Here is a 28,000-nt window from a genome sequence, read left to right on the forward strand (position 1 = left end):
ATTCTTCTTGAAGCCCTAGACAAAAATTGTTGTAAGGCCCTTTTTTTTTTTGGTGGGTAAATTGTTCAAAGGCCTTTTATTAAATATTTTTAATAAGTTTTTATCGCTAAATTTGAATTTTTTATTTAAAACATATATATATATACATATATATATATATATATATTGTTTTTTGCTCTTTGAGGTAAGTTTTGATAATAAATATTTTTCGACTCATAATTAATCATTCATATGTAACATGTTCTAATCAATTTAATCAAATAAAATTTTTACATAAATTGGAAAATGCACATCAATTAAATCAAATAGATGGTTTATTTTTATACAATGAATTACAATACAATTGGAAATTCAATAACTACAAATATGAATTCATACAAAACAAAAAAAATGCATATTATAAGAATCAACCGTATAAATTCATTAAATAAATAACAACTAAATAAATTAATATGAGGAAAAAAAAACATAAACTAAAAATGAATAAGATTACCTATTTTTAGAGCATTGAAATTGTGTAGATTATATATAATGTATGAATTACATACAAAAATTGAGTGATTCAGTAGAAAGAGATAAAAGCTAGATGAGAAAACTCATTGACAAAGAGATTTTTGACTTTTCATTTTATATTAAACACTTAATATGAATATAAAAAATAATTAAATTTTTAAAGGAATTCTCAAAAATAAACGATAACTATAGTTATAAATAATAAATTAGAGTTAATGTAGCCTTATAAAAAAGTCAAAATTCACATAATTCCACAAAGCAAAGTTATTCAATCTAATTTATTAAATAAAAATTGTTAAAAAAATATAAAATAATGTATAATATTTTTGAATTTCAATATATAATTTTTTTTAAAACCCTCTCTTAGTAGGGTCATAGGTAGGTCTATGCCTTAAACCAGCCCTGAAAATATGTATATATAGCTAAGTTTAAAATAAAACCATAAATTCAAGATTAGTTAAGATCAATAGTCGGTGATATACTGAATAACAAATTTTCTTCCACAACATATTCTTGAACTTATGAATTATGATCCTAATCAAAACCGGCGGTATATATTGATATAAAAGTCGTGGAATATATTTGCTTCTTTTTTTTTTTTTTTTTTTTTTACTCCTATTAAATTATATACATTAGAACAACCTATTTCGATTATGTAGTCCTAGAAAGTAGCTAGGTTCTTTCTTACACGTCTAATTAAGGGTTAGTCAGTTATCACAGGAATATGTCATAGCTGGCCTAACACAAACTAAAGAAAACATCAATGCTGAAGCCTTAATCATCCTCAAATAATAATAATATCATTTTCCTAATTTGTAACATTGACCCTTGTCCCTATGTATCTTGTATAAATATCTGAAACCTACCAGAGCCTTAACCAAAGCACTAACATATGAAATTCCTCTAATAAAGTTTAATAACAAAATCACTATTCAATTTCTCCTTATTTTTGACATTTAGAAAAAGTGAAAATTAATAGAGTGCAAGACCGGCCTCTATATACAAACATAATTGATATGCTTGTTATCCGAATGTTTATTAATCAAGGACAAGGAATAGAACGGAGGAGGCCACTTTATTGAAAGCTTAAAATGTTATCCTTGATTTAGAAAAAAAAAAAAAAAATACATGTAGTTATCTTCAATGGAAAATATATTTCATTTTCTTTTGCATGCGTTTTGAGAAAAATATTTCATCAAAATGGAATGTGGTGCACCTTAGTCACATATAGATAAATTCCACATGTGAATGTAAATAGACGCCTGTTATACTGATGATTTTCTCGCCTTTTGAAGATTGGAGAGTGTACGTGAACTCTTCCCCAGCACCACCCCACCACCCCCACTCCCACAAAAAAAAAAAAAAAAAAAATTTATGTGAAGAAAAGTCCAAATACTATGACGGTAAAGTATGTGAAGAATGACGGTTGACCAATTGTTGAGAAAAAAGTATGCGAAGAAAAGTCTAAATACTATGACAGTTAACCAATTGTTGATATGAATAATTGTGCTCTTTTAACCTTTTTGAGTCTCAACTGGAATGGATTAAAAACATTTTTGATATTGATAAAGCAATATCCATACAAATAAAGAGAAATTAGACGTACGCTATCAACTTAATTTCTCTCAGGAAGAAGAAAGTTCAAAGGAGTAATTGGGTTGAATGTTCTCATTTCAATGCAATTAAAGTTCCCAAAGAATTTCCAACAATTACATCAATTACATGTCTTCGGAAAATATATATATATATATATTACAACAATCTTTTGTTGTCTCGTGAGCAAGCATTTTAACGTAGAATGAAGCTTCAATATATAAGTGAAAAAATTTCAAAGGTGCTTATTATGTTTTTTTTATATAGAATTATTTTAATTCAATTTCCAAACCATTTATTTATACTTTTGAAAATTCTATGTACATTCTCTTCTCTAAATCATGTGGGACAGTGCCATTTAAATCAAAACTTCAAAATAATATTTGAAATGATAAAATAATATATTGAAAATTCTTAAATTAAATATGGTCTAAACAACATGATATAGAGTTGACCCCAAAAAATACATGATATGAAAAGAAAACACTTTAAACTTGATTAATCTCTGAGTGTGTTTGAGAGAATCCCAAATATAAATGGTAACATTACCAACCCCCCCCCCCCCCAAAAAAAAAAAAAAAAAAAAAAAACGTAGTGAATTAAGCTTTTCATATTTCTGCAGCTAGCTGCTGTTGTTGTTGTTGTTGTTGTTTCTTTCTTTCTTTTTTTGTTTTTAATATGAATGTAAGTTTTAATATATATACTCTTCTATAAATGATAAATGTAGATGCAAAATAAATAAATTATACCATCCACAGCTATAAAAGCATACTGGTAATTCGCTAATGGTGGGAGTCATTTTTAAAGTTTTTAATTCACTAAAGCTATAAAAAAAAAAAAAAAAATTTAAAAAGGGGAAAGAAAATAATCATAAAAAAAGCATACTATATTGATTCTCCAAGTACACGCGCTAACAATCCATAAAAGTCTTTCTATACATCCTTTTCATTTATTTATTAATACAGAAATACAGTTGGTAATAATTAATTGATCATTAATTCTAGTCAATTTCTTTGCCAGACTTTTTGCAGCCAAGTCATGCATACTCCAGGATAACCTTGTAATTTATGGCCAAGCAGACAACGTCCCATTTGGTAAACATCAATTGAGAAAAGATAATAATAATACTAATAAGAATGATCGTAAAGAAAAAAAGTATACAAAACGAAATAATTTTTAAAAAGGCATTAACGATCCTCCATTCAATGTGATTAAAGTTCTAAAAAAAATTAAAAAAAGGACAAAAAAGAAAGAAAAAGAAAAAGAAAAAGAGAAAAAAAGGGGCCTAGTGTTCATCCTCCAGGTCCACACGTTTACGATCCATGAATTAGAGTGCTCATGCCGACTAATAATTAGAGTGCCCCTATATAATGCTTGCTTCATACAAAATTAGTTTTGAAGTAGATAGTTATCACAATTCACATATAAGAGAGCATGGAATTCTCCATTTCATTCTACATATTCAGTGTTGCTGCAGTAATAGCAGTAGCAGTGGGCTCCTGGGCTTCCCCTGTTGTGGGCTCTCCTGAAAAAGAAGCAAAGGCTCTGCTTGAATCTGGTTGGTGGAGTGGTGAATATCTCAACTCCACCACCACAACTCCTTGCAAGTTGCCTGGCGTTACTTGCAATCTTGCTGCAACCATCACTCATATTTCTCTACATGGAGGTTCTCTATACAAATTGAATAATCTTGGGAGATTTCTTAATGGGTCTTCGTTTCCGAATTTAGTCCACTTGGATCTTGCTGGATTCGGACTCACTGGGAGCATCCCGCCAGAGATGGGCACTCTTTCGAAGCTCACCCACCTCAATCTCTCAGAAAATAATTTAACAGGTGAGTTACCTCTTTCATTAAGAAACCTCTCCCAACTGGTGACGCTTGACATTTTTGGGAATTGCATCAACGGTTCAATTCCACCAGAATTAGGCAATTTGAACAGTCTTGTTTCATTAAACTTGAGCTTCAACTACTTGTCTGGTCCAATCCCTTCATCCCTTGGTCATTTGTTCAATCTCACACATCTCGACATTTCATATAATGAAATCCATGGTTCCATACCCACTGAGATATGTTCCCTTTCTAAACTCATTTCTTTGGACCTCAGTTACAACTCAATTGTTGGACAAATACCGTCTCTGGGTGGTCTTGACAGTATAAATCAAATTGACTTGTTCCACAACCACTTCAACGGAACCATACCCACTGACATATGTTCCCTTTCTACACTCATTTCTTTGGACCTCAGTTACAACTCAATTGTTGGACAAATACCGTCTCTGGGTGGTCTTGACAGTATAAATCAAATTGACTTGTCCCACAACCACTTCAACGGAACCATATCCACTGACATATGTTCCCTTTCTACACTCATTTCTTTGGACCTCAGTTACAACTCAATTGTTAGACAAATACCGTCTCTGGGTGGTCTTGACAGTATAAATCAAATTGACTTGTCCCACAACCACTTCAACGGAACCATACCCACTGACATATGTTCCCTTTCTACACTCATTTCTTTGGACCTCAGTTACAACTCAATTGTTGGACAAATACCGTCTCTGGGTGGTCTTGACAGTATAAATCAAATTGACTTGTCCCACAACCACTTCAACGGAACCATAACCACTGACATATGTTCCCTTTCTACACTCATTTCTTTGGACCTCAGTTACAACTCAATTGTTGGACAAATACCGTCTCTGGGTGGTCTTCACAGTATAAAACAAATTGACTTGTCCCACAACCACTTCAACGGAACCATACCCACTGACATATGTTCCCTTTCTACACTCATTTCTTTGGACCTCAGTTACAACTCAATTGTTGGACAAATACCTTTTAAATTTCACCATCTCACAAGCTTGACCTCCTTGAACCTTGCCTATAACAATCTCAGCGGTGGAATCTGCATTTTTAATCAACAACAATTGGATTTTTCTGATTTAGAAGGCAACAAAGATTTATGCTTTGACTACGAAATTGGCTGTCACTGCTTTGTTGCTGACCCAGCAGCTACTGATAATCAGGGTGTCATTCACAAAGTTGAGCCCCACTCCCAAAAAATCAGAGTCATTGTTGTTCTTGTATCAGTTATTCTTGCCTTATCTTCTATTGTGCTCATAGCAATCTTCTACATATGTGGGTGCAAAAATAGAAAGCATACCCAACCACTTGGTGAGATAAATACAACAAAGAATGGAGATATATTTTCAATATGGAATTATGATGGGAATATAGCGTACAAAGACATTCTACAAGCAACAGAGGATTTTGACATAAGGTATTGCATTGGCACCGGTGGTTATGGAAGTGTCTATAAAGCACAACTTCCTAATGGCAGAGTAGTTGCTTTGAAAAAACTTCACACTTCAGAGATTGAACACCCTGTTTTGAGTAAGAGTTTCATAAATGAGGTGAAAGCATTGACAACATTAAGACATAGGAATATTGTGAGACTCTATGGTTTTTGTTTACACAAAAAGTGCATGTTTTTGATTTATGAATATATGGAAAGAGGAAGCTTGTTTTGTGTCTTGAACAATGATGTGGAGGCAATGGAATTAGATTGGAGGAAGAGGGTGAATATTATCCAAGGCATAGTGAATGCCTTATGTTATATGCACCATGGTTGTACTCTACCGATAATTCATCGCGATGTAACCACCAGCAATATTCTACTAAACTCTGAACTAGAGGCTGTTGTAGCGGATTTTGGCACTGCAAGACTTCTCGATCCTAATTCGTCTACTCAAAGTAACATACTTGCCGGTACCTATGGTTATATTGCTCCTGGTAAAGTTTTCACTATTCCTCTATGCAGTTTTCTCTCTCATATTCAATCTTTAAATTCTCAAATTCAAGGTAGGAAAAAGTATAAGTTATTTATAATGCTACATGATAAATGGAACCCACATCATTGTCAAACTAATTTATTGTTTTAAAAAAGCTTCAAATATGGGAGTCACGTGGTATGTTATCATTAAAAATAATCAAATTTACTTGTAAATCATTATTAATGCTATCACCACAACAAATAGCTGTAACACCCTCTCTTCTGTCCATTTGCCACTATCTAATATTTCGTTGCAACAAAAATATAGTGTTGAGACAAAATAATTTCACTGCCCTGTTTGCCACTAGTATTCTATTGCAATATTCTTAGTTGTTTCAAAAGACTTTTGTCACCATTTAATTTTGTAATACTTTTTTTTTTTTTTTCCAGTACGAAAACTCTGTTTTTAAAAAGCCTGTTCAAAAATTTAATTGTTGCAAATGGATATTCTGTTGCAACGAACATAAAGCATCCTAAAAGAATTTTTTTATATTTTCAGCAAAAACAAAATTCGTCCCATGAATTATTAGTTGCAATGACTTAGCATTGTAGACAGCTAATAGTGAATTATTTCATTGATGATAATTTTTTTTTATTTACCATGGTATTTTGTTTTTGTGAACTGTAGAGCTTGCCTATACTATCGTTGTAACTGAGAAATGCGATGTATATAGCTTTGGAGTGGTGGCACTTGAAACGCTAATGGGAAAGCATCCAAAAGAAGTGTTATCATCATTATCATCACCTTCAACACAAAATCTACTGCTAACTGAAATATTAGACCAACGATTAACACCACCGAGAAGTCGGTCGGCAGTGCACGGTGTTGTTCTTGTTGCTTCAATTGCATTTGCATGCTTAAATGCTAATCCAAGGTATCGACCAACCATGGAAGGTGTTTCCAAAAAATTTATTGATCGTTGGACGCCATTTGCCGATCATTGTTTCCATGAAATTTCAATAGGACACCTCATGAACCCACAAGCACTCTGCATAAATGGTTAGGTGAGACAGGTAATATTAAATAGTTAGAACAACTCATCCAATTTTCAAGACTTGGGGCATAAGTTTATATATAGCAAATATATTTTGTTTTTTTTTGTTTTTTACTTCCCTTAATCAGTTATTTTTTGTTATTCTAAATTTGTGCTGTCCTCCGATTGTTTCAACTATTGAAAGAATAATTTCTTAAGTATTAAATGCATGAATTTGACTATCTTTTAGATTTCAACATTTTTCGATTTAAGATCCTATATTTTTTTGGATAGAAATTTAAGGTCCTATATATCTTTTAATAAAACTTCAATTAATTACCCTCGATTTATTGAATCAGTTCAATTAAGGATAATTGATATGGGATTTGATCGAGTTGATGGAAACAAGATTACATGCTTCTATGACTAAGTTCGTATGCTTCCATAGTATTGTTTAAAAAATTTCAAATATGTCCAAATATTTAACATGAGTATCAAAGAAAAAAACTAAAACCTAAACATTAAAAACAGAAAGCATAAAAAATAAAAATAAAAAGAAAAGAAAAAATCTTTTGTGTTTGAAATTTGGGGTTGGGGCATTTCCTTGAACAAGGCCAAATTGAGTCCACCAAATTTATCAATAAGGGTGAGTTGTGTTCATGTTCGGACGGTTAGGTTCTGTTATAGTCCTTCCCATGTCAAACAATTTCATGTAGTTAAGAGGCTCGAGTTTAACAGAAGAGATTTATGATAATCATATTACGTCTAGCAAATTTAATGTGTTATTCAGTAGAGACAAACGTTGAAGAAGAAACAGAGTAGACCCCAAAAAAACAAAAAACAAAAAAAAGAGTATATTAAGCAAGGAAAAGGAAAAGAATGGAGGCCACCACTCTGGATAGTTTTTGGAAATGCCCTGTACAGCTTAAACCAGTCCAATCAATCTTCAATATACTATACAATTCAATATTGTGTCACAGTAGGTCTAAAACTTTAGAGACAAAGAATCTTTATTCATGATGCCAATGTCAGCAGCCAAGAAGGCTTCATTTCTATATCCTATCCAATCGGATCCTTGCATGCCAAATGAGGACATAGGAGATTATTGCTTGGATAGTACTATTGTTTCTCTTGAGTTTAAAATTTAATAAGTTTTTCTTATCATTAGCAATTTTGTCAACACCGAAATGAGTTCTATAGCAATTAGTTTGTGGAATTATAAAAATTCAATTTACTCGGCTGCTTCTTATAAATTGATTTCATGCTCGCATACTGATATTGCAAATCCATAATTATCTCATCTCCAATCTAAAAGTAACCTGCTTGGATGAACATATTGGATAATTTAGTACTATAAGAACAGCATTACCATCATCTAGCCTTGTTCACCACTAACTACAGAATATAAAACAAACATCTTGCATGAATAATTTTAAGTTACAAAATCCTAATATAAAGGGAAAATATTGTCGTGCTGATACAGTATACGACCCGCTTTGGTATGTTGACAAAGCCAACATTCTTTTAGAGAACATGAAAAAGCAACTGTGAAACCTGTATAAGAACAGAGCACCTATGTACATGTGAATTTGTACCCTTTAATTTTTGATAAAGCAAATCATTAGGCGATATTCGCTATGACTAAACCGTGCAAAATCACAAAGCCCTCCCGACTGAATGTTTTACTTTAAGCAAGTAGCTAGCAAGGGACCGTGACATGCAAGCGCAAGAACCACATAGATGACCATCAGGAGGATGAATATCAATGAAGCCTTGCTCAGGATATAAGGAACTCCGATGAGGGCGTATTATGCAAAGAAACTGAAATAGCACTACAAATCCATGGTACTGATAGAGAGATTTTCCATGGAACTTTTTAATCATGTAAAAAAGTGGAGTGTGTTAAGATTAATTACATACATGAGCTTGACATTTTTCCACCATAGAGTATCTTTTAAACGGCGAGATTGCCTTTTAAAGCGAACTGCATTGCCTCGCATTGTTGAAGTTTTCTCAGCCAGCAGCGACAAGCGATCTCCCCTTTCCAAGACTTTTTCGATATTGTCAATCATGACGCTTCTTATCTATCATTGTCACGACAACATATTGGAGAGTATTTATTCATTAGAACCAAAATGGTAACCAGTGTATGTATTACTCACTATTCTATTAGTTTAAGCGGAAGAGACAATACAGTAAAATCCAATTTGTGATTGAATGCTAGTACACTGCCTGTCACAAATGCAATAGAACAAGCATGTAAAGCACCCAATTAGATGAATTACTGAGTCATTTCACCTTTTAGACTGTTTAACCTATCTGCATTTGGATCATTAGGGTAATGGTCCATCTGTTGACTCAGAATCCTTGAAAATTCATCATTCATGGCATAGGCAGGAGCTGAAAGAATGGACCGAGCATATGTTTTCACGAATCTTTGAGGAATTTCTTCAAGAAATGCAAAAGGAACTCTCCCTGCACCAACAAACGGAAAAAAGAGAAAAGCTTATGAACTTGATCTCATGGAAAAGCCAGAAAGCTTGTCAGAAATTAAAATGCAAGTCTAAAGAGAGAAGAGCTTATGAACTTGGGTCTCGTTTGATCAATTATAAACACCATTCAACTTTTCATGGTTCAATGCATGAGGTTATCGAAAAACAATAAAAAATGCAGTGAAAGCGGCCTACTGAAGAGAAGAAAATCAATTCATCTCTACTTAGAAGATTTTTGGCAATAGAACCAATGTTCCTGCGAATGCTTTCATAAGCTTTAACTTAAACTACCATATTAATATACAAATGTAAGTTTAATAAATGCAAATATTTAAACCTTTAGTTAAATCTCAATTTAAAATGAATAAATTTTCAGAGAATATATATAATTTTTTTTTATGGTATAAATACCCATATATTTCTATTTGTAGAAATCAACATTAAATAATATGTTGCTTTAAAAAACTATCACACAATATATTATTTGTTATGTATTTCACATATTAACACATAAAAATGACTATATATATATATATATATATATATCCACATTCCATCGCAAGAGCCAGAGCTCAAAGTGTCAAATATGCCATCACGATTCAAGAATACCGAGATGGATCTTAACAATATTGATTCAACATCTATGAATTCACATGTTTATGCATTGAACCACCCAGAAACATGGTATGAGAACCCCCCCCCAGCTAAAAGTCCAATCGCTCCAATTAACAATCATAAACGATGACTATATATGGTTCATAAAACCTCCAGCAATTATTCCTGTAGCTCTTTATATTTATTCATCCATTTTTTTCCCCGTACTACGAAAGGGCATTGCAGTTGGCTAATGAATGACAATGCTTTTAATTGTCAATAGATAGTTGAATGGCAATGCTTGTAAATGTAAATATGTAGTTTGAGTTTGTTATTCTCTCAAAGAACTATAATTTATAGGAAGAAAATAAATAAATAAATTGAACACAATTTTAAATCGTTTTTAATTGGCATAACTATACTAAATCAAATAAAAAAAATAAAAAAAAATCAAGATGTAGACGACACCTAGTAACCCGATGAATAAAAATAAACTACACTAGCTTAAATAAAAATAAAAAATCAAAACAAAAAAACTATATTAGATTAAATAAAATAAAAAATCAAGACGTAAACGACAATTAGTAACCCGATAAATAAAAAAGCAGTTTTTTTGTTTTTTTTTTGGGATAAAGAGCGTACTTGTTTTTTTATTTTTTGTCTTTTTTTTTTATTTTTATTTTTTTGAAAGAAGGGTGGTACAAGTTTATCATGATGTGGCAAATTAACATGCCAAGACAATTTTTTTTTTTTTTTCTGAAATAGATACAGCAAGACAATTGGACAAAATAAATTGGCACACGTCATTATTAATTAATTATTTTTTGGTCAATTATTAATTGATTATTAAATATGATGTGGTAACATAACTATTGTTATTAATTAATCTTCCTTTTCCCATTTCACAATAGTATTTTTGTGCTTGAAGTAATGTTTATTAATATTTCTTTAAAGAAGGAAGAAAACTAGTTGCAGACCAAATGACTTGGACGATATATAAGACAATTGGGATCATTAAGTGTAGGCAGGGCCCTCTTAATTATTATTGAGGCCGAGACAAAAATTGTTGCAAGGCTTTTTTTGTTTTTTTGTTGGTAAATTCTTCTAAGGCCTTTTATTAAATATTGTTAATAAATTTTTTACAATATATTCGAATTTTTTTATTCAAAACATATATATGTATATATTATATATTGCTTTTTGAGATAAGTTTTGATAATAATATTTTTTTGACTCATAATCAATCATTCAAGTGTACAAAGTTATAATCAATTTAATCAAATAAATTTTTAAATAAATTAGAGAATGCACATCAATTAAATCATATAGATAGTTTATTTTTATTCAATGAACTATGGCAGAATTGGAAATTAACTACAAATATGAATTGACAGAAAACAAAAATAACTACAATATGAATTTATAGAAAACAAAAATGCATATTATAAGAACAACCGTATAAAGTCGTTAAATAAATAACAATTAAATATATTAATATGGGTAAAAACAAAACAAAAATTAATAACGAATAAGATTACCTATTTCTAGAGCATTGAAATTTCGTAGATTATATATAATGTATGAGCAAGATCACATATAAAAGTTAAGTGGTTTAATAGAAAGAGACGGGAGCTAGATGAGAAAAATCATGAACAAAGAGCATTTTAACTTTATTTTTATATTAAAAGATACTAAACACTCAATAGAAATATTAAAAATAATTAAGTTTCTAAAGGAATTCTCAAAAATAAAAGATAATTATAGTTATAAAAAATAAATCAGAGTTAATGTAGCGTTGTAAAAAAGTCAAAATTCACATAATTCCACAAAGAAAAATTATCCATTCTTATTTATTAAATAAAAATTGTAATATATATATATATATATATAATATACAATAATATTTTTAAATTTCAATATAAAAGCTTATGCCTTGAATCGGTTCTGAATATATGTATATATAGCTAGGTTTAAGATAGGACTATAATGACCATAAGTCCAGTATTAACATTCTGTAATACATTGATTAACAAATTTTCTTCCACAACATTTTTTTGAGCTCGATGGTATATATAGATATAAAAGTCAGTGAATATATTTCCTTTTTTTTTTTTTTTTTTTTTTGGTATTAATTTATAAACGTTAGAACAATCTATTTCGATTATGTAGTCCTAAAAACTATAGCTAGGTTTTTTCCTACATGTCTAATTAATGGTTAGTCAATTATCACATGAGTATGTCATAGCTGATAAAAAGCCTAAGACAAACTAAAGAAAACATTAATGCTCAAGCCTTAATCATCCTCAAATAATAATAATAATAATAATATCATTATCCTAATTTGTAACATTAACCCTTGTCCCTATGTATCTTGTATAAATATTTGGAACCCAGTAGAGAGAGCCTTAACCGAAGCACTAATGTATGAGATTCCTCTAGTACAATTAATCACAAAAGCAATAATGTATGAGCCTCTCTTTTTACTTTTTACATTTAAAAACACAAAAATTAATAGGGTGCAAGACCGGCCTCTATACAGAAACATAATTGATATGCTTGTTACCCAATGTTTATTAGGCAGAGGGACAAGGAATAAAACGGAGGGGGCCACTTTATTTGATTGGAATGGTGCACGGTGCGCCTTATTCACACGTGGATAGATCCCTTATACCTGTTATATTGAAGATTTTCTCGCCTTTTGAAGATTGGAGAGTGTGTGTGAACTTTACCAAAAAAAACAAAAACAAAAAAACAAAAAAAGTACGCGAAGAAAAGTCTAAAGACTATGACGGTTGACCAATTGTTGATATGAATAATTGTGCTCTTTCAATTTTCTTGCGTCTCAACTGGGATGGATTAAGAACATTTTTTATGTTGGTAAAGCAATACCCATACAAATAAAGAGAAATTAGAAGCTAATCAACTTAATTTCTCTCAGAGGAGTAATTGGGTTGAATGTTCTCACTTACAATGCAGTTAAACTTCTCAAAGAATTTCTAACAATTGCATTAATTACACGTTTCCGGAAAATATATATATTCCAACAATCTTTTGTTGTCTGGTGAGCAAGCATGTTAATCAAACTTAACTAAAATAATCTTTAATGTAGAATGAAGCTTCAATAAATAAGTGAAAAACTTTTAAGGATGCTTGTTGTGTTTTGATATGGAATTTTTTCAATTTCAATTCCAAACCATCCATTTATATTTTTGAAATTCTATGTACATTTTCACCTCTAAACCATGTGGATAGTACCATTTAAACCAAAATTTCATAATAATATTTGAATAATAAAATAATATATTGAAATTTCTTAAGTTAAATATGGTCCAAATAACATAATATGGAGTTAACCCAAAAAATAAAAAATAAAGGAAAAAGAAAAATACACGATATGAAAAGAAGATATTTTAGACTTAATTAATCTGTGAGTGTGTTTGAGAGAATACCAAATATAATTGGCAAAGCGAATTAATCTTTTCATATTTCTGCTAACTTTTTTTTTTTTTTTAAATATGAATGTAAAGCTCTAATATATGCTCTTCTATAAATGATAAATGTTAGATGCAAAATAAATAAATAATACCATCCACAAATATAGAAGCACACTAGTAATTCGCCAATGATGGAAATCATTTTTAAAGGTAAAATTCGCTAAAGCTATCAAAAATAAATAAATAGGGAAAAAAAAAAGCGTACTATTACAATCCTCCAAGTGCACGCACAAACAATCCATAAAAATCTTTCTATACGTCGTTTTAATTTATTTATTAATGCAGGAATTACAGTCAGTAATAATTAGTTGATTATTAATTTTAGTCAATTTCTAATAATAATAATAAAGAAAAAATTATACAAAATAAAAGTAATTTTTAGAAAAGGCATTAATTAGAAAGCCAGTATATAATGCTTTATACAAAATTGCTTTGAAGAAGATAGGTATCACATACCAGAGACAGAAAGCATGGATCCTCTATTCAATGTGATTAAAGTTATAAAAAATAAAAAATAAAAAAGGACCAAAAAAAAAAAAAAAAAAAAAAAAAAAAGAGAGAATAAGGGGCCTACTATTGATATGCAAGTCCACGCGTTAACAATCCTTGAAGTCTTTCTATACCTCCTTTAATATATATATGCATATATTTGGTTAATGGAGAAATTAAAAGCTTGTCAAATTTCCTGACATGTATAGTACGTTAGAATTAGTGATAAATAATTGAAATTCCAGTCCAATTTCTTTAAACTACTTTTTAGCAGCGCGTCACAAAGTCATGCTGACTCCAGGATAACCGCGTAATTTACGGCCAAGTAGACAGCATCCCATTTGGCTTGGTAAACCTGGAAAAATAATGGGAAAAAAAAAAAAAAGGCATTAATTAATAATTAGAGTGCCCCTATATAATGCTTGCTTCATACAAAATTAGTTTTGAAGTAGATAGTTATCACAATTCACATATAAGAGAGCATGGAATTCTCCATTTCATTCTACATATTCAGTGTTGCTGCAGTAATAGCAGTAGCAGTGGGCTCCTGGGCTTCCCCTGTTTTGGGCTCTCCTGAAAAAGAAGCAAAGGCTCTGCTTGAATCTGGTTGGTGGAGTGTTGAATATCTCAACTCCACCACCACAACTCCTTGCAAGTTGCCTGGCGTTACTTGCAATCATGCTGCAACCATCACTCATATTTCTCTACATAATGATTCTCTTTTGGGAATGAATCTTGGGAGATTTCTTAATGGGTCTTCGTTTCCGAATTTAGTCCACCTGGATCTTGCTGGAGCTTGGCTTAATGGGAGCATCCCGCCAGAGATGGGCACTCTTTCGAAGCTCAATCACCTCAATCTCTCATATAATGAATTAACAGGTGAGTTACCTCTTTCATTAGGAAACCTCTCCCAATTGCTGACGCTTGACATTTCTTATAATTATCCAATCAACGGTTCAATTCCACCAGAATTAGGCAATTTGAACAGTCTTGTTTCATTAAACTTGAGTGCCAACAACTTGTCTGGTCCAATCCCTTCATCCCTTGGTCATTTGTTCAATCTCACACATCTTGACATTTCATATAATGAAATCCATGGTTCCATCCCAATCGAAATAGGAAAGCTGAAAAATCTTCATTCCTTCATCATGTCCGGAAACTGGCTCCATGGACCACTTCCATTAAGTCTGGGTCAACTAACCAAACTAAATACTCTCTCACTTTATTCCAACCAAATAAATGGATCCATCCCTCCAGAAATTGGAAATCTCAAAAACCTGGAAATATTAGAACTCCGTTCTAACAACCTCACGGGTCCAATTGTGCCGTCTCTGGGTGGTCTTGACAGTATAAAACAAATTGACTTGTCCCACAACCACTTCAACGGAACCATACCCACTGACATATGTTCCCTTTCTACACTCATTTCTTTGGACCTCAGTTACAACTCAATTGTTGGACAAATACCGTCTCTGGGTGGTCTTGACAGTATAAATCAAATTGACTTGTCCCACAACCACTTCAACGGAACCATACCCACTGACATATGTTCCCTTTCTACACTCATTTCTTTGGACCTCAGTTACAACTCAATTGTTGGACAAATACCTTCTCAATTTTACAACCTCACAAGCTTGACCTCCTTGAACCTTGCCTGTAACAATCTCAGCGGTACAATCCGCTATCTTAATCAACAACGATTCAGTTTATTTGATATCGAAGGCAACAAAGATTTATGTTTTGACTACGTAATTGGCTATCACTGCTTGGATGCTCCCCCAGCAGCTACTAATAATCAGGGTGTCATTCACAAAGTTGTGCCCCACTCCCAAAAAATCAGAGTCATTGTTGTTCTTGTATCGGTTATTCTTGTCTTGTCTTCTATTGTGCTCATTGCAATCTTCTACATATGTCGGTGCAAAAATAGGAAGCATACTCAACCACTTGGTGAGACAAATACAACAAAAAATGGAGATATATTTTCAATATGGAATTATGATGGGAATATAGCGTACAAAGACATTCTACAAGCAACAGAGGATTTTGACATAAGGTATTGCATTGGCACCGGTGGTTATGGAAGTGTCTATAAAGCACAACTTCCTAATGGCAAAGTAGTTGCTTTGAAAAAACTTCACACTTCAGAGATTGAACACCCTGTTTTGAATAAGAGTTTCATAAATGAGGTGAAAGCATTGACAACATTAAGACATAGGAATATTGTGAGACTCTATGGTTTTTGTTTACACAAAAAGTGCATGTTTTTGATTTATGAATATATGGAAAGAGGGAGCTTGTTTTGTGTCTTGAACAATGATGTGGAGGCAATGGAATTAGATTGGAGGAAAAGGGTGAATATTATCCAAGGCATAGTGAATGCCTTATGTTATATGCACCATGGTTGCACTCTACCAATAATTCATCGCGATGTAACCACCAGCAATATTCTACTAAACTCTGAACTAGAGGCTGTTGTAGCGGATTTTGGCACTGCAAGACTTCTCGATCCTAATTCGTCTACTCAAAGTAACATACTTGCCGGTACCTATGGTTATATTGCTCCTGGTAAAGTTTTCACTATTCCTATGTACAGTTTTCTCTCTCATATTCAATCTTTAAAATCTCAAATTCAAGGTAGGCAAAAGTATAAGTTATTTATAATGCTACATGATAAATGGAACCCGCATCATTGTCAAACTATTTTATTGTTTTAAAAAAGCTTTAAATATGGGAATCACGTGGTATGTTATCATTAAAAATAATCAAATTTACTTGTAAATCATTAATAATGCTATCACCACAACAAATAGCTGTAACACCCTCTCTTCTATCCATTTGCCACTATCTAATATTTCGTTGCAACAAATATATAGTGTTGTGACAAAATAATTGCACTGCCCTGTTTGCCACTAGTATTCTATTGCAATATTCTTAGTTGTTTCAAAAGACTTTTGTCACCATTTAATTTTGTAATTCTTCTTTTTTTTTTTTTTTTTTTTTTTTTTTTTTTTTTTTTTCCAATACGAAAACTCTGTTTTTAAAAAGCCTGTTCAAAAATTTAATTGTTGCAAATGGATATTCTGTTGCAACGAACATAAAGCATCCTAAAAGAATTTTTTTATATTTTCAGCAAAAACAAAATTCGTCCCATGAATTATTAGTTGCAATGACTTAGCATTGTCGCCAGCTAATAGTGAATTATTTCATTGACGATCATTTTTTTTTATTTACCATGGTATTTTGTTTTTATGAATTGTAGAGCTTGCCTATACTATCGTTGGAACTGAGAAATGCGATGTATATAGCTTTGGAGTGGTGGCACTTGAAACGCTAATGGGAAAGCATCCAAAAGAAGTGTTATCATCATTATCATCACCTTCAACACAAAATCTACTGCTAACTGAAATATTAGACCAACGATTAACACCACCAAGAAGTCGGTTGGCAGTGCACAGTGTTGTTCTTGTTGCTTCAATTGCATTTGCATGCTTAAATGCTAATCCAAGGTATCGACCAACCATGGAAGGTGTTTCCAAAAAATTTATTGATCGTTGCACGCCATTTGCCGATCATTGTTTCCATGAAATTTCAATAGGACACCTCATGAACCCACAAGCACTCTGCATAGATGGTTAGGTGAGACAGGTAATATTAAATAGTTAGAACAACTCATCCAACTTTCAAGACTTGGGGCGTAAGGTTATATATAGCAAATATATTTTGTTTTTTTGTTTTTTTTTGTTTTTTACTTCCCTTAATGAGTTATTTTTTGTTATTCTAAATTTGTGCTGTCCTCCGATTGTTTCAACTATTGAAAGAATAATTTCTTAAGTATTAAATGCATGAATTTGACTATCTTTTAGATTTCAACATTTTTCGATTTAAGATCCTATATTTTTTTGGATAGAAATTTAAGGTCCTATATATCTTTTAATAAAACTTCAATTAATTACCCTCGATTTATTGAATCAGTTCAATTAAGGATAATTGATATGGGATTTGATCGAGTTGATGGAAACAAGATTACATGCTTCTACGACTAAGTTCGTATGCTTCCATAGTATTGTTTAAAAAATTTCAAATATGTCCAAATATTTAACATGAGTATCAAAGAAAAAAACTAAAACCTAAACACTAAAAACAGAAAACATAAAAAATAAAAATAAAAAGAAAAGAAAAAATCTTTTGTGTTTGAAATTTGGGGTTGGGGAATTTCCTTGAACAAGGCCAAAATTAGTCCACCAAATTTATCAATAAAGGTGAGTTGTGTTCATGTTCGGACGGTTAGGTTCTGTTATAGTCCTTCCCATGTCAAATAATTTCATGTAGTTAAGAGGCTTGAGTTTAACAGAAGAGATTTATGATAATCATATTACGTCTAGCAAAATTAATGTGTTATTCAGTAGAGACAAATGTTGAAGAAGAAACAGAGTACACCCATAAAAACAAAAAAACAGAAAAGAGTATATTAAGCAAGGAACAGGAAAAGAATGGAGGACACCACTCTGGATATTTTTTGGACATGCCCTGTACAGCTTAAACCAGTCCAATCAATCTTCAATATGCTATACAATTCAATCTTGTGTCACAGTAGGTCTAAAACTTTAGAGACAAAGAATCTTTATTCATGATGCCAATGTAAACAGCCAAGAAGACTTCATTTCTATATCCTATCCAATCGGATCCTTGCATGCCAAATAAGGACACAGGAGATTATTGCTTGGATAGTACTATTGTTTCTCTGAGTTAAAAATTGAATAAATTTTTCTTATCATTAGCAATTTTGTCAACACCGAAATGAGTTCTATAGCAATTAGTTTGTGGAATTATAAAAATTCAATTTACTCGGCTGCTTCTTATAAATTGATTTCATGCTCGCATACTGATATTGCAAATCCATAATTATCTCATCTCCAATCTAAAAGTAACCTGCTTGGATGAACATATTGGATAATTTAGTACTATAAGAACAGCATTACCATCATCTAGCCTTGTTCACCACTAACTACAGAATATAAAACAAACATCTTGCATGAATAATTTTAAGTTACAAAATCCTAATATAAAGGGAAAATATTGTCGTGCTGATACAGTATACGACCCGCTTTGGTATGTTGACAAAGCCAACATTCTTTTAGAGAACATGAAAAAGCAACTGTGAAACCTGTATAAGAACAGAGCGCCTATGCTGTACATGTGAATTTGTACCCTTTAATTTTTGATAAAGCAAATCATTAGTCGATATTCGCTATGACTAAACCGTGCAAAAATCACAAAGCCGCCCCTGACTGAATGTTTTACTTTAAGCAAGAAGCTAGCAAGGGACCGTGACATGCAAGCGCAAGAACCACATAGATGACCACCAAGAGGATGAATATCAATGAAGCCCTGCTCAGGATATAAGGAACTCCGGTGAGGGTGTTTTATGAAAAGAAACTGAAATAGCACTACAAATCCATGGGACTGATAGAGAGATTTTCCATGGAACTTTTTAATCATATAAAAAGTGGAGTGTGTTAAGATTAATTACATACGTGAGCTTGACATTTTTCCACCATAGAGTGTTCTTTAAACGGCGAGATTGCCTTTTAAAGCGAACTGCATTGCCTTGCATCGTTGAAGTTTTCTCAACCAGCAGCGACAAGCGATCTCCCCTTTCCAAGGCCTTTTCGATATTGTCAATCATGACGCTTCTTATCTATCATTGTCACGACAACATGTTGGAGAGTATTTATTCATTAGAACCAAAATGGTAGCTAGTAGTTTAAGTGGAAGAGACAATATAGTAAAATCCAATTCGTGATTGAATGCTAGTATACTGCCTGTCACAAATGCAATAAAAAAAGCATGTAAAGCCCCCAATTACATGAATTACCTGAGTCATTTCACCTTTTAGACGGTTTAACCTGTCTGCATTTGGATCATTAGAGTAATGGTCCATCTGTTGATTCAGAATCCTTGAAAATTCATCATTCATGGCATAGGCAGGAGCTGAAAGAATGGACCGAGAATATGTTTTCACGAATCTTTGATGAATTTCTTCAAGAAATGCAAAAGGAACTCTCCCTGCACCAACCAAAAAAAAAAAAAAAAAAAAAAAAAAAAAAAAAAAAAAAAAAAAAAAAAACAAAAACAAAAACAAAAGCTTATGAACTTGATCTCATGGAAAAGCCAGAAAGCTTGTCAGAAATTAAAATGCAAGTCGAAACAGAGAAAAGCTTATCAGCTTAGGTCTCGTTTGATCAATTATAAACACCATTCAACTTTTCATGGTTCAATGCGCGAGGTTATCCAAAAACAATAACAAATGCAGTAAAAGCGGCCTATTGAAGAGAAGAAAATCAATTCATCTCGGCTTAGAGGATTTTTGGCAATAGAACCAATATTCCTGCGAATGCTTTCATAAGCCTTAACTTAAACTACCATATTAATATACAAATGTAAGTTTAATAAATGCAAATATTTAAACATTTAGCAAAATCCCAATTTCCAACGAATAATTTTTCAAAGAATATATATATATTTATATATTTATATATAATTTTCTTATGATATAAATACCTATATATTTTTATTTGTAGAAATCCACATTAAGTAATATATTGCTTTAAAAAACTGTCATACAATGTATTATTTATATGTATTCGCAAATCAAAGTGTCAAATATGCCATCACGATACAAGAATTTCGAGATGGATCTTAACAATATTGATTCAACATCTATGAATTCACATATTTATGCATTGAACCCCCTGAAACATTGTATGTAGCTAAAAGTCCAATCGCTCCAATTAACAATCATAAACGATGACTATATATGCTTCATAATTTTGTGTACTGAACCATTGTAAAGAGGTCTGTTAATCGTTTTTTTTTTATTTTTTTATTTTTAATTTTATCAACGAGTAAAATAAATTTAATAATATTAATAAATATTTCAGGCAAACCCCATTTACAATTTCAAGCAGTTGGAAACCAAACTTTCCGTAGAAAATATGTAAGCATGAAATATGTTTAATTTTCACAAATTAAATATTTATTCACAATTAGTAGACAAATAAAACCATCTAATTAAATATGATGTATTCAATTTATAATTTAATAAATTTTAAAAAACATTGTGGAGTTTAGAAGAATTTATAAATTGTTATAGAAGTTCAGAGCTTCTACATAGAAGTTATAAGAATGGATCTCAAAAAATCTTTCAAAAAAATATTGAGATTGTAATATATATGCGAAGTAAAATAATTAAATAAAAGCATACATACGTCCAGAGGCTTGGTCGGCCATGCAAAGCACGGTGAGGCAGTCGGTGCGCTTGACGTGGAAGATATAGCGATCATGGGAAAAGGAAGCGTTGCTGTCTTCGTGGTTGATATTTCCGGCTTTATTCATCATCTGGTCGAGTATCTGTCGGGCCACGGCGTTGGCATTGGTGGAAGTTGAGCTGAACTCCGCCAGAACCACCTGTCCCCTCGCCACCATCCCATACAGTATGCCCATCTCTCTCTCTCTCAGGTGACGCCGAGAGGCTGAGAAGAGCTCCGGCGAAGTACGGACGGAGGGGGCGGTGGTTTCGGCGGAGATGTTTTTTTTGGTTTTGATGAATTAAATTTTAGCGGAGAGAGAGAGAGAGAAAAAGGACCAGAAGAGCGGCGTAGTACGGGTTTGGGTTGGGTTGCTCCGAATATGTTGGCGGGAAATATGCGGGGTCCCAATATTATATGAAAAAGGGATAAAACACGTGGACCAATCATGAGGGAGCCTTCTGTGTACATATTAAAAGGATGGTGAATGTTGACGCTGGTCAATGCTGGACAAAGCAAGTCCACTTTGATGAATCAGCTGTTTACAGGTCAGCCGTGCCTGTTCTTTTACTGAATAAAAATTAATGTTTGAGTGATTTTGAGCTTAAAAATAATAATAAATAAACACAATTGGTGCGGTGGTATTCCCTTTTCTTTTATGAATGCTGTTATACGAACTCAAAATAAATTTCAAATATATTTTATAGGTTTTTATAAAATACAGTTAGTATTTGCATTAGTAGTATTTTATTGTTTATTGTTTATTATTCTTATTCTTCTTCTTCTTCTTATTATTATTATTATTATTTAATTGTGCACTTGGTCACAGTGTACTTCTTACAGGTTTATATAGGATTGAAAAATTTAAATGGCATCATGTAGGTCCACCAAATATCAAATTTAACCCCATTTCTTTTGGATCCTATGCTCCTAAGTTAGAATAAGCGACAATAACACCAAAAAATTTTAATATAATTTTGTGTAATTTATTTATTTCAAATATTTATTAGTATTGATTTGAGATTGTTAATTTTGTCAGATATACCTATTAACTACAAAAGTTAAGAAAAAAAATATAAATATCATATTGAACTCAATTTTAAATGGTGTTCATTTTGTATTTCTTTTATTTCTTAGCTTATAGTTATTTGAGATTTTTAACGAACTGATTAAGATTAACCAGCATTTGAAATAGATAAATTACACACAATTAGATATAAAAGTAAAAAGTAAAAAGCAAGAATATTACCAAACAGCAGCTAGCAATCACAGTTTTATTACCTTTCAAAAATTATAGAAAATATAAGCTACAATATTAATATTTCTTGTAATAAATTTTATCAATATGTTTTTCTACTTTTATAATCAATTTTACTATTTTTCATCATTAATAGTAATGTGGTAATTATTAATTAGTGGCATTTAATTTTTATATTTTTTAATGCTAAAAATCTTTTACGGAAAAATAGTCATATACCATGTAATGTAGGTTTCACTAATATTCCCTCATCAGTAGCGAGAAATAATATTTTCCTTTTTTTTTATTTTCTTCTTCTTCTTTTTTTCTTTTTTGCTTTTTTTTTATTTTCTTCTCTTTTCCATAATCTTCTCTTTGTTGTCTAAAACTTTTAAATTTTTTACACACATACAGCTATTAATGAGAATCTGACTGAATCTGCACAACCAACAATCCGCTCAGGTACTGATCCATTACGGATGAAGACCAGGCCAACCAATAGGGCTCAAGCTAAGAGATTTAAGGACAACCTGATTGCCTTTATACATGGAGTTATCAATTCTTAAAAGGGTTTGTCCATACCCGAAGATACAAATCATGTTTTAAGCATCCAAGTGGTGGAAGCCAATACGGATCCAGATAACTATTTTAGCGCATTTATGGATTCCGGACAGCAAGGAATGAATCTAACACTTCATTAATTCAATGAATATCACTAAAAGGTTATAGAATCAAGCCAAGGCAGAATCAAAAGCAACCAAAATGGTGATTTGCGCATGGAAGGAATTGTTGGCCGATTTTGTTGTATTTGTTGCTGGCTTTATTGTATTTTGTTGATTTGACATTTTCTCTTTGTTCCAAGCAAGCCCAACCTGTGGGACTCATTAATAATCCTATTTGGCATCCTACATGGAATATAGGAGCTGAGTTGGAGCCTTTTAAAAATTGGTTAAAGTTAGCTTAGTAGTTAAACTAGTCAACTAGTTTCCTAATTTGATTTTAACATTTTGTTTTAGGAAATTAGTTTTTTATTTGGTTTCTATTTATTTATTTGCTAGAAAAATCAACTTAGGAAAGTTATTATTTTATTATTTTCATATTAAATTAATTAATTTCTAATTCAAAATAAAGGAATTAATTAATTAAAATTAGAATTAGGAAAGGAATGAAATTTCGGCCACTTTAGGAAATTGACATTGTATGGCTGGATTTTGTCCTAGTTTTTAAGGTTTATTGTTTCGTGATCTGAACATATTTTTCAATGAAAAGGCACTTCAATATTTTTCAAAAATTTATTTGTGAGATAAAATTCTCTTAGTTCTCTTTAAACACCTAAAACACCATTAGAGAGTGAGTGTTTTAGTTTGACTTATCAATAGGATATTCATCATCTATTATGGCATCTTCATCATATACCAAGGTTTTTAGTCACGAGTTGATTACAGGTTGATGTGGCCATAAGAACTTGAACTTAATCATGATCCAGGCTAATATAATATGGGTTTAGGAGCAAGTCAACCTCGGCTCGTATCAGCTATGGAGGCCAGCTTTATTTTCAAAACTTTCTTGTGTGAAATCGACTGCTATAGTCGAATCGACATTAGATGAAGCTGTTACTTTACTTTGTTGAATATCAACAGGCATGGCATGGCCAAGAGAAAAAAAAAAAAAATGAAGTACAACCTTCTTATGAATCCCAGTCCATTATAATTTTTAGTTGTTAACCAACTTTACTTGTTATCTAAGTTTACTTACTGTTAAAGTTTTCTTGATCTCCAAGTAGGTTTATAAAAAAGGCAACTTGTAAGTTTATAAATAGAAGCTAGACTTTTTAGTCTAATATAACAGAATATACAAAATTTTATAATCTCAAAGAAAGATATTCTAGAGATTTTTTTTTTTTAAAAAAAAATTTACATTGATTTCATGAAGAAATAATAATATGTTCTTCATTTTCATTTTCTATAGGTTTACCTCAAAACTATTTGTATTTGTAGTTTGGCTTAGAAATTTTGGAAATTGCAATTTTATCCCAATTTTTTTAAGATTTATATTTTGATCCTGGAAGGGTCAAATCTAATGTTTTCGACATTTCATATGCATTGGTGAACTTCATTTTGCCGAATTAAGCTTCAATTTTTTTATCAAACCATTTTAAGAACCCCAATTCCACCCAAGCAGCATAATGGAAAAAGCTTAACATAGTTGGAAGATATGTATCATGCCAAGACCTTTTGAAATAAAGCACTAGTGATTAAGCAATTGTTGAATTTGATTTGAAAAATGAAACTTCTATAGCTGAGCACACTAATGAGTTTTGAAGCTTAGTATATAAGCTATTTACTGTGGAATTATAGTCTGGAGGATAAAGAATATACAATCCTATTTCTTCACTCTCTTTCAAATAACTAGGAGATGCTGGTAGTCTTTCTCAGCAATTCAGCCTCAAACAACAAACTTGCTATGACTATAATAATAGATGCTTTATTCAATAAGAAGGCCAAGAGAAAGGATATAGGTAATGATCAGTCACATGCCTTTGTCATAGAGAAACGGAGAAATTAGGAAGAAAGTAGTTGAGCTAGGAGCCAGGGTTAAGGTAGATCAAAAGGTTTCCTTGAGTTATTTAAGAGTTATCCAACTTGAGTTATGAGGGTGCAAATCAATATCTTGATTAGATAGTAAGATTTTTTTTGTGAATTAAAAAATGACTTTGTAATAAAACAAAGCATAACAAACAAAATAAAAATAATCATCTGCAGGACCTTAGGTTTACATAGCATTACACTAACCATTGCCACATACTTTAACAAAAATTTTTCTTCATCAAGATTGGTTGTTTTACCATGAACATCTCATCTTGGCTTAACATGTGTCCAAGTAGCTTGCAAGTTGGTCAAGTTACTTAAACATCTCCTACAAAACCAACTCTACCTTGTCTTCAAGACAAGTTTCTTAGTCCACAAACAAACTTCATAAAGACTACTAATGGCATGCTTAAGTAGCTATCTTATATAAACCAAAACGTAACAAACAAAATAAAACATATCCATTGGCATATGCATAGCCTTAGGTATAGATAACATTACACTAGCTGTTATCACATATTTTAACAAAAATTTTATCAAAACTTTTGATTTTTTTAAACCATAATTAAGAGTATTTGGATATTTAGCCTTTGTATATGTATCCAAGAAGCTCAAGCAGAAGCTCGATGCAAGGACTACACCTTACATTTTTATTGGATATGGAGATGAAGAACATGGGTATAAACTATGGGATCCAAAAGTAATGAAGGTTATTAGAAGCAAGAATATAGTACTCTATGAAATCTAGAAAATAAAACCCATAAAATCTTCTAGTTCTAGCTCTAGTACCTATGATATTGTTCCTGATCCAGCACTAGCACAAGCCTTCATAAAGGATAACGAGGTGCAGAGAGAAATGCCAAAAGTTACACAAGATAGAGAAGAGGATGTTAAGTAAGGAGAGACTTAATCCTATTCACTAGAAGCTAGAAGGCCATCACAATAGTCAAATGACCAAATACATAAGCGAGGTTAAATTTCATCACAGAGATATCCAGAATATCAATATATTATGCTTATTGAAAAAGGAAAGTCAAAGAGTTTAGAGGAATATAATCCCATCAGGCAAAGAAAAATTGTTGCAAGCAATGTAAGCTGAGATAGAACTTTTGTAGAAAAACTATACTTATGAGTTGGTTGGGCTTTCAACATGAAAGAATGCACTAAAGAATAAATGAATGTTCAAGCTCAATAAAGACGATAGCAGAAGATTGGTAAATTACAAAGCCTTATTGGTAGTCATAGGTTTTCTTCAAAAGAAATGAATTAACTTTGATGAAATTTTGTCACCAATGGTGTAGATATCCCTCAAGTCAAATTGCTTTTGGTCTCGTAACCAATGCACTTCTTCAGAGTAATCTACATAAAAAAAAATTTATATGGAGCAACTAAAAGGTTTTGAGGTTCCAGGGAAAGAGAACCATGTTTGCAAAAAGAAACTTTTATACAACTTTAAGACAACGCCTAGACAGTGACTCATTTATGATGAGTCAAAGCTACAAGAAGACTATCACAAACCAATGTGTTTATATTTAGAGATTTTCAAATGAAAACTCAGTTGCACTTTTATTATATGTAAATGACGCATTAATCATTAAACAAGATGCAATGAAAATTGATCCGCTAAAGAAACTACTATCCATGTCTTTTGATATTAATGACTTAGGACTAGCTTAACGAATTTTAGGAATACAAATATTTCGAGATAAGAAGAATCATTGGTTATGGCTATTTTAAGAGAAATATGTCAAACAAGTGATAAAAAGATTCCACATGCATAAGGCCAAATCAATCAGCATTCCACTAGCAAACCATCTCAAGTTGAGCAAAAGATTATGTCACTCATCTAGAGATGAGATATACAAGATGGTTTTAGTGCTTTATTCTTCAATGATAGGAAGCCTAATATATGCAATTATGGGTACTAGACCAGACATTACTATGTAATGGGTACCATGAGTATATTTCTTTCAAATCCTGTAAACGAACATTACAAAATATTCAAGTGAATTCTCAGATATCTCAATGGTAGATTGAAGGTATGCTTGTGTTATGGGGGAGGTGATTCAGTTCTAAAAAGCTATACGATGCAGATACAATTGAACATCTTGATAGTAGGAAAATCTGCTTTAAGTTATCTTTACACTTTTGCTGGAGAAGTTATGTTATGGTAGTCAATATTGCAAAAATGTATAGCTTTATCTATGACAAAAGAAAAGTATATTACTGTAGGTAAGGAAATATTGCGATTACTCCATGAGCTGAGTATCAAGCAAAAGGACTAAGAGATACAATAAAATCTCTTTATAATAATATCTTATACTGAATAACTTCCATTTAATCATAAAAAATTTTGATCCCAACTTAGGCTAGTTATAACTAAGAATAAATTGTAAATCATAATAAGTTATGATCTTTTTTAGATACCATATTAAAGAACTTAGCCTCCAAATAATAATAATTATCTATATATAGCAAAAAATATATAAACTTATTGGTATATAATAATCCACTAGCATGGATTCTTTCTTGTTAAAGTTAAAGTATTTTTAACTCCAAACTCCACTAAGTTATAACCTTCTTAAAGTTATAAAATTAGCTTAGCCCAGACAGTATAACTATAAAAAGGTTTTACTGTAAATTGTGACAATCAAAATGCCATGGATTTGAATAAAAACTGTCACATCTCATGTCCAGCTCCACTAATATGATATTGCTCATTTTAAGCCCAATCCGCATGGTTTTATTTTTGCCCAAACCTTACTAACTTGCCCAAAAACCCTTATACTAGTAGGAAAAGTGACCACACTTATATAGCACTTGACCATTTTCTTCCCAAATGATGTTGGTTTTTTTACTGGTTTTGCACCTTCTTACTTTGTATTA

The 28,000-nt window shown here is 31.6% G+C and overlaps 3 protein-coding genes across 3 annotated transcripts; 2 read left to right on the forward strand and 1 right to left on the reverse strand.

Moving 5' to 3' along the window:
- The first annotated feature begins 3,394 nt into the window (after window positions 1-3,394).
- LOC107428232 (MDIS1-interacting receptor like kinase 2-like) lies at window positions 3,395-7,231 on the forward strand. Its single transcript, XM_060813954.1, has 2 exons — window positions 3,395-5,899; window positions 6,568-7,231. Exons 1-2 carry the CDS (start codon window positions 3,541-3,543, stop codon window positions 6,942-6,944), a joined length of 2,736 nt encoding a protein of 911 aa, XP_060669937.1. The 5' UTR covers window positions 3,395-3,540; the 3' UTR covers window positions 6,945-7,231.
- Window positions 7,232-14,357: 7,126 nt separating this feature from the next.
- LOC125420613 (MDIS1-interacting receptor like kinase 2) lies at window positions 14,358-17,825 on the forward strand. The gene is made up of 2 exons (XM_048467248.2): window positions 14,358-16,547; window positions 17,242-17,825. Exons 1-2 carry the CDS (start codon window positions 14,465-14,467, stop codon window positions 17,616-17,618), a joined length of 2,460 nt encoding a protein of 819 aa, XP_048323205.2. The 5' UTR covers window positions 14,358-14,464; the 3' UTR covers window positions 17,619-17,825.
- Window positions 17,826-18,002: 177 nt separating this feature from the next.
- Window positions 18,003-21,611, reverse strand: LOC107428112 (vesicle-associated membrane protein 711). The gene is made up of 4 exons (XM_048467347.2): window positions 21,251-21,611; window positions 19,858-20,048; window positions 19,517-19,680; window positions 18,003-19,370 (listed from the first exon to the last, which is right to left on the reverse strand). The coding sequence occupies exons 1-4, from the start codon at window positions 21,483-21,485 to the stop codon at window positions 19,280-19,282; spliced, it is 681 nt and encodes a 226-aa protein (XP_048323304.2). The 5' UTR covers window positions 21,486-21,611; the 3' UTR covers window positions 18,003-19,279.
- Window positions 21,612-28,000: the final 6,389 nt, after the last annotated feature.

This window comes from Ziziphus jujuba, chromosome 1, assembly GCF_031755915.1.
Source record: "Ziziphus jujuba cultivar Dongzao chromosome 1, ASM3175591v1".
NCBI lineage: Eukaryota > Viridiplantae > Streptophyta > Magnoliopsida > Rosales > Rhamnaceae > Ziziphus > Ziziphus jujuba.